Source organism: Schistocerca nitens, chromosome 11 (genome assembly GCF_023898315.1).
Source record: "Schistocerca nitens isolate TAMUIC-IGC-003100 chromosome 11, iqSchNite1.1, whole genome shotgun sequence".
Classification (NCBI taxonomy): domain Eukaryota; kingdom Metazoa; phylum Arthropoda; class Insecta; order Orthoptera; family Acrididae; genus Schistocerca; species Schistocerca nitens.
In genome coordinates this window covers 202,453,486-202,466,805 of record NC_064624.1, presented here as the reverse complement: position 1 = coordinate 202,466,805, position 13,320 = coordinate 202,453,486, and the positions used below count along the sequence as shown (strand labels likewise).

Sequence of the window (13,320 nt, the reverse complement as noted above, 5' to 3'; positions counted from 1 at the left end):
ATTTAAATAAATTTCTCTTATTAGAAATGCCCTTCTTGCTGTTGCCAGTCTGCATCTTACAATCTCTCTATTCCACCCATCATCAGTTATTTTGCTAGCCAAATAGCAGACATCACCTATTGTCTTTATAAATTTAATTGGCTTAGAATCGGCTGACCTAATTTTACTTCAATCTATTATGCTTGTTTCACTTTTGTCAATGTTTCCTGCAGTCTCTGGCCGAGTTACAGTCTTATAGCCTATAGGTAACACTCAAAGTTTTCATTTCATCTTACTGAGGTTTTAATTGCTTTTCAGATTTTCTCCTCAGTTTCCTTCACTGCTTTCTAAATGTACAGATTGATTAACATAAGACACACGCAACAAACCTGTCTCATTAGCTTTTCCGCTACTGCATCCCTAAGAGTTTCTGGCATTAAAAAAGAGTTTCTGGCAGTAAAATAGAACACTGATGATATTTATGTTTATTCAATAATATTTTGTGGAACAATGAGTTTTTGGAGACAGGCTGATCTATTAGACAGGCCGTGGTCTAGGTTCGATCAAAAGTCGATTAAATTGCTTATGAGTTGACGGAGCCAACAAACGTGATCTTTATAAGAAGCTATCATACTATGCATACCCCGCAAACTAAATTCTGCCACACAATACAGGGTGATTCAAAAAGAATACCACAACTTTAAAAATGTGTATTTAATGAAAGAAACATAATATAACCTTCTGTTATACATCATTACAAAGAGTATTTAAAAAGGTTTTTTTTTCACTCAAAAACAAGTTCAGAGATGTTCAATATGGCCCCCTCCAGACACTCGAGCAATATCAACCCGATACTCCAACTCGTTCCACACTCTCTGTAGCATATCAGGCGTAACAGTTTGGATAGCTGCTGTTATTTCTCGTTTCAAATCATCAATGGTGGCTGGGAGAGGTGGCCGAAACACCATATCCTTAACATACCCCCATAAGAAAAAATCGCAGGGGGTAAGATCAGGGCTTCTTGGAGGCCAGTGATGAAGTGCTCTGTCACGGGCTGCCTGGCATCCAGAACTTTTCCCTTTGCACAAACACCCATTCTCTGTAAACTGTTTATACCGACGTTTAATACACCACCTATCAGGAGGTTTAACACCATACTTCGTCTGAAATGCACGCTGAACAACTGTCGTCGATTCACTTCTGCCGTACTCAATAACACAAAAAGCTTTCTGTTGAGCGGTCGCCATCTTAGCATCAACTGACGCTGACGCCTAGTCAACAGCGCCTCAAGCAAACAAATGTACAACTAAATGAAACTTTATAGCTCCCTTAATTCACCGACAGATAGTGCTTAGCTCTGCCTTTTGTCGTTGCAGAGTTTTAAATTCCTAAAGTTGTGGTATTCTTTTTGAATCACCCTGTAGTTTGACAACACAGTGATGTCTTGTCATGTGCCTTAACTGACAAAAGCAAAAACAAGCAGACACCGTACTGGATAACAAACCTGTGAAACTGAAGGAAAAGATGCAGTTTCGATGTAATGACGTATTAAACACTTACTGAGGTTTGGTCCGTTTCATATGCTGCCAGTTTTAACTTACTGAAACAATATACATGGTCTATGTAGTGCAGCAAAAGGAAAATTGAATGAGGCAAACTTCAAAACTACAAGGAGACAAAAATCTTGTAAGGGAAAATTACAAATCCTACCAACAGAAACATTTAAAATTAGGAAAAAAGAATATATAGCTTTCGGAACTGTTCCTTCCAGAAAGGGGCACCAGGTTGAGGAATGCTGCAAAAGAGGAGTTCTTCAGCTTCCTCCCCTCTCATCCTTACAACAGGGTGTCTGAGTGACCTGCACATACTTTATGACCCTCCCCAACCTCTCCCTCAACCCTCCCAGAAAAACTAACAGTTTAAACAAGCAAGCTACACAGGGTCAACTCAACCTGCACTGACAAAATTTCAGTCGTTCAGTGATAGTTTCCGAGTATTTCGGTATAAGGACCAGCTGTCTCCGGTGGCTCGTTACAGAGTAATACTGCCAGTATGACTTATTCGCCTTGTTACCGAGGTACCTTCGTTTCTGCATCAAAATGTACAACACAGAACAGACGTTAATGCTACATCCCTCAGACTCGTGCAGCAGCGGGTACGACGTGACTGCTCTCACTGTGTGAACAACTCGGCACGACTCCGTCACGCCGCTCCTCCACCGTGTTCGGTGAACCCGTACGTGATGTGCGGATCTACCGGTTCTTCACCGACATGCCTATACGTACTGCTGTGTATCACTATTAATGTGTAACTAACACTGCCAAAAAAACGGACCTGAGACAGGACTGACCAGTACTGAGTACTATCCCTAGCTTGAGGATAATTGTGAAAGAATGAATCAATGGAAAACCGTGTGTCCAAACAGGCACACGACGCATATCATTAATTGGGTTGGGTTGTTTTGGGGGAGGAGACTAAGCAGCGAGGTCATCGGTCTCATCAGATTACGGAAGAATGGGGAAGGAAGTTGGCCGTGCTCTTTTCAAAGGAACCATCCTGGCATTTGCCTGAAGAGATTTAGGGTAATCACAAAAAACCTAAATCAGGGTGGCCAGACACGGGATTGAACCGTCGTCCTCCCAAATGTGAGTCCAGTGTGCTAACCACCGCACCACCTCGCTCAGTCATATCGTTGAAATTTGCACTATCTTGCTGGTATGTTCTGTGCAATATACGTGCAAAGGTAAATCAGGGGAAGGAATCAAACTAATAGCAATTATTCCGTAGCACGCCACCAGAGATCACGGCTCTCTTACGGCAAAAGAGTTAAATAATATCCCCGAACCACATCCGGTGGAGTTCGAGCTCACCTCGTAGTTCCGAGAGCTTCCAGATGCACACGACACCTAGATATCCCACTCGTGACCCAAAAACGTGCGAGCCGACCGGCGGTTCGCGCACTCACCGGCACTCGCAGTAGAAGCAGGCGTAGCGCTGCGAGTCGACCTTGCGCGGCTGGGTCTGTACGGCGGGTCCCCGGTGGCTCGGTGTCGGCCGGTCGGGGCTGGAGAGGTGGGCAGAGCCACTGCAATCACAATTCCACTCACAGCTCTCTGCCGTACTTCACATTTACACAGAAACTACCAATACATCTGCAATAACCACAGTACTTATCCACTATGTCCTTTAAAAAAAAAAAAAAAAAAGTCTCTCTTTTACAACATACCCACTGACAAGGACTCTCATTTAAACAGAATTATTCACCTGTGAACCATTTCTTAGCGAATGCTAGCACATTCTCATATGGGAAAACACATTCTCATTTAAACAAAACTATACGGTTCCTGAGGCCTTTTCAAGTATCAAACATCTTCGATGTATATATGCAGTGCTTTTTTTCTAAAAAAAAGTTTGAGGGTACTCCGACATTGGATATAACGCAGCAAAAATTACTTATAACTGAAACACGGGATACCACCCATCTCCTTTTAGCCATAACGTCATCATGTCGAACTACAAAAAGATGGTATCGGACTCTTCAGTTGAAATGCTGTTCATATGAAGCAGGTGATACTGAGAAACACCCAAACATACAAGAGAATGTGGTATCGAACACTTCAGTTTACATAACCTCAAATGAAGCATGCGATTCCCGTCAATCCCTAGTTTTCTGCTCATCTCTCACCTCCAACTTCAGTTGCAACGAAAGACAGGACACACACTAAAACTTCGCACAACCGACAAGAACGTAACATCAAACGCAAACAAATAAAGAATAACAAAACAAAGACAGCAATGAATTTTGAAGGATGACAGCAGCGGGACCTTAGAGACATCTATCGGTAGCTCGGCGTTTGAGCGTACGCATATCCGTTTAGCACTACCATCGGCCACTATTAGGGGGCGAGGGCACTACACGCTTGCCGAACTGGCTGCCAGCGATTCAGTTGTCCAGAACGGTTGCTGCAGTTTCCAAATGCTTGAAAGAGTCAATGACATCGCTTTTCCCACCAGAAACTGCCCTGGTCCCGTTCGTATTGCAATTAACAACACAAAAAAATGAAATAAAACATTTACGTCCGTGAAATAAATCTTTGGCACTCTTCCAAGTTCTCAACATCGTAAAAAAATTACTTTGTCAACGAAAAAGCTTAGGGGTACGCATCCCCCAGCGTTCCCCCAGAAAAACGGCACTGTATATATGCACACTGAAGCGACAAACGAAAACTTGTACCGAGGCCACAATTTGAATCCAGGTCTCCTGATCACGGGGCAGATGTGCTAACGACTACACCACGCCAGCACAGTGGCTTTGCGCAAGTGCGCGGACTACCCGAGCACACACCCCTCTTCAGAACGAATTTCCAGTCATACCTCAGCCCACTTGGTATTCCTCCTAAACCTGAACAGCCTCGGTACAAATTTTCATTTCTTACTTCAGTTTGCATATACACAGGGTGGAGAAAAATTACGTCACGAAATTTTAACCCCGGGTAGCCGATGCCAGTAGGAACCAAAATTACTAATGTCGTGTAGGTCGACAGCGCGCCATTTTCAGACTACGGAAACTTGGCACCACGCACCCCAATTTGCCACGCGATTGCCCCGTTGCCGTTGGTGGGTTGACGGGCAGCGCTACGGTTGTCGGTTCACACTGTCCCGACATGATACACAAACGTGTCGAATAGGTTTCGCTGTTTGTCTCCACCTCACGTCAGAGGCATTCGCACGTAAGCTCTGCTTCGAAGCACAGACACGTCACCTGCGATTTAGTCATACAGTAAGCACGGCGGCACAGTATTCGTTTGAAGAACAACCAGATACGGTTTTCGTTTATGGGCTAGTCGATGGTAATATGCACGAAGTTCGACACTCGTACGAGGAACAGTACGCAGCAATACACCAATCACACCTGCAAACATTTACAACAATTCACCGGCAACTTGGTGAAACAGGGTCGTCAGCGGGATATTATAGTGATGCCGGAAGACGTCGAACACGACGGGATTCTGCATTTAAAGAGACTGTTCTCGAGTGCTTCGAGGAAGCGTCTACAAGTACTCGAGTGGTCGGACATGACACGGGGGTCACTCATCAGTTCATCTGGGGGTTTTGAGGATTGATGGCCACCGTCCATTTAGTTTCCACCATGTCGGAGACCTAAATCCTGTGGTGGACTGTGAACACAGGCTGTGGTTTTTCCGGGGGTTTCTGCGACACGTTGCACGAGATCCCGACTTCCCCGCCACTGTGTCGTTTACCGATAAGTGCACCTTCCACAGGGACGGGCTTTACAACACTCGAAGTGTTCGTTACTGGGCAAGGGGAAACCCTCACATCAAGTACGTCCACGGACGCCAGGAAAGATTTTCGCTCAACCTTTGGGCAGACATTGCGGTGTGACCATCTCATTGGGCCGGTACGTATACCTCCTCGACTTACTGATTCAAATTACCTTCACTTCTTGCGAGAAACTCTACCCGGCCTGCTGGAAGACGATCCCCAGACGTACGGCTACGCACGTGGTTGCAGCACGATGCCGTGTGCGGATACTTGAACGAACTCTTCGACGGTGGGGTAATTGGCAGAAGTGCTAGCAGGACGAGGCCCCTGCGATCACCAGACCTTACGCTACTGGACTTTTTCCTTCTCCGAGGTTCTAGTTCCCCCACCTGGACATGAAACGCATTCAGCATGCCACCGATCACACCAGTGCAATGCTAGGAATCTTTCAAAGAGTTGACGTTACCGAGCTCGTGTCACATCAGAGGGTCGCCAGTTCTGGCAAATGCTTTAAGTAAACAATGTCCTAGCTACAAAAAAGGCCCTTTTTCAGGGCCGACACAATTTGTAAAAGACTTTCTGTACACGAACTAACAGCTGTTGACGTATTTGTTCCCAGTACGTCATATCGTGAAGGTACAATGGACGTGTCGGGATCCCGGTAGATTCGCCCCCAGGCCCCCCCACAGTGGATGGCCGGCGCACTACCACCGAGCGTGCCTCCGATGCATCACGATATCCCGCAGGCAAAGCACGCGTAGTCCAGAGCATCTGGCAACAGGGCAATCCCACGGCCAATCGGAGCAAGTGGTGCCGAGTTTCCGTAGTTTAGAAATTGTGCGTTGTTGACCTTTATAACATTAGTAATTTTGGTTCCTACTGGCATCAGCTAACCGGGGTTAAATTTTCTCGACACAATTTTTCTCGACCCAGTATACGCTGATGGACCAAAACATTGTGACATCCTGCTTAACAGCTTATTTCTTTAGAACAAAATAATCACCGATTCTGCGTATCAAGGATCTGACAGTTTGTCGATAGGTTTGCGGAGGTACGCACAAGACGTGTAATTCACCTAAGTAACGAGCTGCTGATTTGCGTATGTTGCGACGGTGCCCAATAGCAACCGAGATGGGTTCCACCGGATTTACATCAGGTGAATTTAGTCGCCGAGACATCGACGTGAGTTCACTATAGGACTCCTTACACTACTGTAGCACAGTTCTGGCTACACGACACGTACAATTAAACTGCTGTCAGGTGACACTGCTGTCAGGAAAGACACCAAGTACGAAGGAACGCAGGCGGTTCAAAGCTGTCAGCGTGTCCTCGATTACTACCACGGGTCCCGTGCAAACAGAAGAGAATACGTCCCACAGAATGATACCATTCCCGACAGCCCGCGACCATGGCACGCCGCACACTTCGTGTCACCGTTCACCCAGATGGTTGCGCTTGCGGAGACAACCGGCAAGGAAAGAGAAGGAATTGCCGATTTCAGCTTCGTCGGACATTTTGCAGAATCAGTGGCGACGAGTGAAAATGTGTACTGGACCGGGATTCAAACCCGGAATCTCCTGCTTAGTAGGCTGGTGCATTAACCACTGCACCACCCAGGACACAGAGTTACTGCAACTGTGTGGACGATCTCAGTATGCCTCACGGCTGACCCACATTCCCACCGAGTGCCAGCTATCCACAGTACATGTTCCTTTCCTCTGTGCTTGCTTCTCTGAGATTCCCGCAGGAATTCAGAAGTACTCGTGCGTTCTCACTGAAAAAGGTGGGTCCACTGCCTATCTAGGCGAATCAGTTATACGAATGTCTGGTGTCTGTTCTTTCGGACACCACACGCTCGTATAAATTTTCATTTGTCGCTTCAGTCTGTACAATACATTCTTAATCGTCAAATAGTTCACTGTTTGTTTCAATTTCTTGTGTGAGCAGTTTTACACTAGTTCTGCCTAACAGACATGTTCTAAATGATTAATGGAAAATCTCATATAAAGATGTGAAACAAATACTAACAAAGAGATAGAGGGGCTGGCCAGTACTTACCTCAGCTCAGTACAGCCGATAGATACACATAAAACAGAACCAAAAATTTACGTTCCTAGCTTTCGGAACAAATGTTCCTTCATCGGGGAGGAGAGAGGGGAAAGAAAGGGAAGAAGGGAAAGGAGATTCAGTTACCTAGGAACCTGCTACACCGTATGTGCCATTTGGCTCCTCCCACCCAACACCAGTCCCTCTGAACTGTGGAGATGGGAACTTGCACTCCAACACATCCTTTCATCCCGCCATCCCCCTGGACTGAACCTACGTTAAACAACCTCACTCCCATTCACTCTTCAGTCTTCTCCTCTTTCCCTTTCCTCTTTAGCCATTCACGCATCTTTTCATCTTACATAGTTGTGTTTATCTTTATACTATATACCTCTTTACTTCTGTATGCATCCTCTTTGGTTTGAAGCTGGCACAGTACTTACAGTAGAATATCTTTGGCTTCCCTCTGACAACCATGCCTCCATCCTTGCTACCCTCCCTGTTTTCCTTTCCCTGTTGCTTCATAACCTGGGTTGTGAGTAACTGAATCTCCTTTCCCTTCTTCCCTTTCTTTCCCCTCTCTCCTCCCTGATGAAGGAACATTTGTTCCGAAAGCTAGGAATGTAAATTTTCAGTTCTGTTTTATGTGTATCTATCGGCTGTACTGAGCTGAGGTAAGTACTGGCCAGCCCCTCTATCTCTTTGTTAGTATTTGTTTAACAGACATGTTCGGCATTTGTTCTCTTCCAACAAAGGATTGTGGTGACAAAGTAACTTTTAATATAACTTGAGGTCTAGGTTAGAATGGCAGGTTGCAAGTTGGTGAAACCAGTGACTGAAAGCATGAGAAAACTGTCAACTATAGCTCCTTATTAGTTTCAGTAGTGCCTTCAGTTGTATATTATGTGCCATCAAAATTTTTTTATCACTATGTGAATATTGTGATCTCTAGAATTGCTTGCACGTAATGAGCTTTCACTTAAATACTTTGCTGATGTCTATCGATATATGACTAAAAGTGGGATGCAGTAAAAATGGAAATGTCGTGTGGCTAGGGCCTCCCGTCGGGCAGACCGCTCGCCTGGTGCAGGTCTTTCGATTTGACGCCACTTCGGCGACCTGCGTGTCGATGGGGATGAAATGATGATGATTAGGACAACACAACACCCAGTCCCTGAGCGGAGAAAATCTCCGACCCAGCCGGGAATCGAACCCGGGCCCTTAGGATTGACAGTCTGTCACGCTGACCACTCAGCTACCGGGGCGGACTGGGATGCAGTGCACTCCAATAGAAGGAAAAGTAGGAGGCCGACTGAAGCCATAATTCTTAGAAGTGCAAGGGCTGACATACTGTCACTGAACTCGTGCAACCCACCTCGTCTTCAGTAACTTTTCTATTAAGTCAGGGTTACCGATCTTCGCATTACCGAATGTGACACACTATTTCCACTGAGGGGTGTCGGATGAATGTGAAAAAAGTTTCATCCAGAGGTTAAGGAAAACAGTTTTGTTAATGCAACACAATTATTGTTTCAGCCAATTTCACTTGAAAAAATGCATAATTTGTTGTGGACACAACGAAATACTCCCGCTTCAGTTCCTTATACTTCCACGAAGCCTTGAAAATGGCTCTGTAATGGAGGTGCGTTCCAAGCAGGGAGGGGTCACCGAGTTTCTTTTGGTGGAAAACCGGAGCATCGCAGATATTTGTAGGCCAAAAAATGGAAACAAACATCTCCTTCCCCAAGACAATGCGAGGCCTCATCGAAGTCTGCGCACCAGAGAGGAGCAAAAAAAAAACTTTATTGGAGTGTTCTTCCACATCCTTCCTACAGCAAATGTCTCGCACTTTCCAACTTCCACCTGTTTAGTCCAATGAAGGATCCTCGCCACAGCAAGCAGTACGTGTGACGTTATCGATGCAGCGAGGCTTCGGCTCCGACGCTGACCAGTAGAGTGGTACCGTGTGTGTATCGTTCTGTGTAAGGTGTAGTAAGGCCGTCGCGCTGAAGGAGATTGCGTTGAAAAATTGAGGTTTGTAGCCAAAAAGAGTGAGGAATAAAATGGTGTATTGGAATCCTTAATAAAAACAACATGCTTTCAGAAAAAAAATTGTGTTGGTTTACTTACTGAACTTCCTTGTATACTTCACTACAAAATAGGATCATACTGTACGGAGAAATGTGGTATTATTACGGCCAAAATAGCCAACCTGAGTATAGAACTACTTCCTTTAGCTACGGATGAAACTTTTCTTTGGTAAATGCACACACCGCATCTATTTGTGGCAATAGCATGCCAAAACTGGAGACACGAATATCTAGTAATAAATAGTAACCGTGACAAACATTTAACACTCTTGAAATAATTATTCAACAGATTTCATACGCTACACATCAATTTGAACATACAAATTTACTAGATTTGAATTACGCAGCCGGTTGGGTAGGCCCCAGAGAAGTGTGCACCGCTCCACCTACCCTCGGCCGAGTCCCCTCTCCGGCCAGTTGTCGAGGGCCCGGTCCAGCAGTCCTCCCAGAGCTGACGACATGTGCGTCTTCAGCCCTATCGAATCGTCACCGCAGCCCGGCGTCGCCGTCGACTCGGCGGAGTCGTCTGTCGCCACACTGCAACACGGCCAGAATGACCCCCGTGTGAGGTGCTACGCGAAACTGAACTGTGAGGTAAACTAGACCCAACAGAAGAAAGTACTGAGAAACGGAGAAAAGAGTAAGGGAACTGAGAAAGATAAAAAATGACAGCAAGCAGTGGAGCAGTGAAACAGAGAAAAACTGTACACAGTTTTGTACACGTATCACTCAAAACTTGCTAGAGAATTTTATCTTGTGGCAAGTGGTTTAACAGAAACTTCTCGGTGGTATATTTAATAATGCCTTTCGGCAAAGCTGTAGGGCTCTAGAGTACTCTTTGTACGTAAAGTTTTCTCTGCAATTCATTAATGGTGTTCTTTCGAGTGTTCGGCGAAGTCGTAAATTCCATTTCGAGCACAATATTTTGATAGCTAAACCAGAACTAGGAAATGCTGTGGGAGTTTGTGTTTTGTGGAAAGTAAGTGCGGGCACCTCGAAACAAACGAGCGTAGAAGGATGAAGCGGGTGCCGGGAGTCTAACTGTGTTATAAATATAAGCACAACTGCTACAATACTCCGAGTCCGATCACGGGCCACACACCCAGTACACGTAAGAATTTAGCTCACTGCAGCTGACGAAGAGGCAAGTCGGACACAAAAATTTTCGATACGGAAAATGGAATCCACAACTCCACCGAACAACCAAAAGCACAAAAATTAACTATTTAACAAATGTTGGACAAAATGTAAAATACCAGAGGAAGAGAAGACTACCCACTGAAAATTAAACTATCCAGTGAAAATTAAAAAGCAGTTTTTCTGCCACAAAAAGCATATTCAAAAGCTAAGTTTGAGAATAAGGAAATTGATGCAAACCTTCCTGCTAGAAGAGTGAAGAGGGCTTTTCATTAAAAAGTCACACAGAGATAAAATATTGATACCGAGGAAAACAAGTGAAGGAAAAAAATTTGGAGCATCAAAGAGAAATGTTTCTGTACGCAGTAATGCAACTGAAGAAGAAATCGACAATGGCACGTGTGGTACCGTCCGAAGACCACCGTGCCACACCAAAGTCAGCTACGTGCATCAATACCACAGACCTTGGTGATGTCACTGCAATTTGCAACGACAAATGAGAGGTGTTCCTAATGACGTGCCTTCTCTCTCAGCACTCGCCCTGCCCCAGTTCATGACTTCCGGGGAAGCAGTCGATGTCACACAGTTAGGACACCAGTACAATTAAAGTCTCAGATCGAACTGCTACTTTATGTCGAACTTATACTTCGAGAGATAAATTTATAATTCTGTGCATCAAGTGATGCTTTACTTGTCAAAGATACAGTGTAACCCCTCTTTTATATTATTTATATAGCCGTCCGAGGGCTACTACTGCAGTGGATGACCGCGACCTACAGATTACGGCTCGAAGGAACCCTGACAGCAATGTCACCGTATTGAATAATGCTTTTTGTGCATCCACAGGATGTCGTGTTACAACTTAAGCTGTGCGCAATAGGTTGCACAATGTGCGACTTCACACCCGACATCCGTGGCGAGGCCCGTCTTTGCACCCATGACAATGTGCAGCGCGGTACAGATGGGCCCCAACAACGTGCCGAATAGACCAATTAAGATTGACATCACGTTCTCTTCACCAATGAGTGTCGCATACACCTTCAAGCAGACAATTGTCAGAGACGTGTCTGGAGGTAATTTGGTCAGGCTGAACACCTTAGACACACTGTACAGCGAGTGCAGCAAGGTGGAGGTTCCCTGCTGTTTTGAGGTGGCATTATGTGGGGCTGACATACGCCGCTGGTGGTCACGAAGGGCACCATAATGGCTGTACGATACGTGAATGCCACCCTCCGACCCACAGTGCAACGGTATCGGCAGCATATTGGCGAGCCATTTGTCTTCACGGACTACAATTCGTGCTCCTATTGTGCACATCTTGTGAACAACTTCCTCTAGGATAACGACATCGCTCGAGTAGAGTGGCCGGCATTTTCTCCAGACATGAACCCTATCGAACATGTCTGGGGGATAGATTGAAAAGGGCTGTTTATGGACGACGTGACCCACCAACCACTCTGAGGGATCTACGCCGAATTGCGGTTGAGGAGTGGGACAATCTGGACCACCACTGCCTTGATGAACTTGCGGATAGTATGCCATGACGAATACAGTCGTGCATCAATGCAAGATGACGGGGTACTGGTATTAGAGGTACTGATGTGTACAGCAATCTGGACCACCACCTCTGAAGGTCTCACTGTATGGTGGTACAACATGCAATGTGTGGTTTTCGTGAGCAACAAAAAGGGTGGATATGATGTTTATGCTGATTTCTATTCCAATTTTCTGTACAGGTTCCGAAACTCTCGGAACCGAGGTAACGTAAAACTTTTTTTTATGTGTGTAAAACATTCTCGAAAGACTCTGAACCTCTCGGACCGATATCTCGGCAGTACGAATGTCGATAACGGGCAAAATAGACGAGATCCTCGAATCCCCGAATTACGAACAGTCTATACGCATAACTAAGTTTTTATTGAATCCTCAGTGTGTGTGTTGTACTCACACCTGGCCAATTTTTAAGTTTAATCTGATTCTGCCCACTACGTCACTTACTCCGTTCGACAGCTCCTGCACACCTTCCCCATCTTCATCTTCACACAGTACGGCAACGTCGAGGCCACGAAACAGCACCACAGGACTCGGTCCTACCTGGCCGGGTGCTCCTCGGCAACGTGTGTCGCCAGTGCGTCCTTCCCCGCCAGCACTATGCGGCAGTGCGGACAGGCCGGCCCGTGTGACGAGTCGGCAGTCGCATTCGGAGCCGAGCCCTCGTCAGCCGCGGTGGACTCTGACGAGCCACCGCCGCAACGTGCCGCTCCTGCGCCGCCTGTCTCCGGCCGGCCGTCCGATTCGCCAGGGCACTCGGGGGCCGAAAGTGTGGACTCTGCGAATGGAAACGGACACATTACAATGGGGAAGAATTAGTTTTTCCTTCCTGATGAGATTTATCTAAATTTATATACAACTAATGATTTGTTAATTTGCACTCTAGTCACTTCCACCACTCACACTTTTGAAGAGACAGTGTTTAGAGCATTTGCATGTACGAGGTGTGATCCACAACACAGTGACTAATTTTCAAACAATGGAAAATTCAGCACGGAATGTGACAATATTATGAAAAGGATAGTTGCTGCTCACCTTATAGCGGAGATGCTGAGACATAGATGGGAACGAGAAAAAGACTGTCAGAAAGTAAGCTTTCAGCCAACAAGGCTCTCCCCCTCCCTCCCCCCCCCTCCCCCCCCCCTCTCTCTCTCTCTCTCTCTCTCTCTCTCTCTCTCTCTCTCTCTCTCTCTCTCTCTCTCTTCGTGTGTGTGTGTGTGTGTGTGTGTGTGTG

At 45.9% G+C, this 13,320-nt stretch overlaps 1 protein-coding gene across 1 annotated transcript in view; it reads right to left on the bottom strand.

Moving 5' to 3' along the window:
• The window catches only part of LOC126212786 (uncharacterized), a 292,909-nt gene that overhangs the window by 121,998 nt on the left and 157,591 nt on the right, over positions 1 to 13,320 (bottom strand). The window contains exons 15-17 of the mRNA XM_049940189.1: positions 12,630 to 12,864; positions 9,789 to 9,935; positions 2,945 to 3,064 (exon numbers count right to left, since the gene is read on the bottom strand). Coding sequence (XP_049796146.1) covers positions 2,945 to 3,064; positions 9,789 to 9,935; positions 12,630 to 12,864 — 502 coding nt within the window. The remainder of the gene's footprint in view (positions 1 to 2,944; positions 3,065 to 9,788; positions 9,936 to 12,629; positions 12,865 to 13,320) is intronic.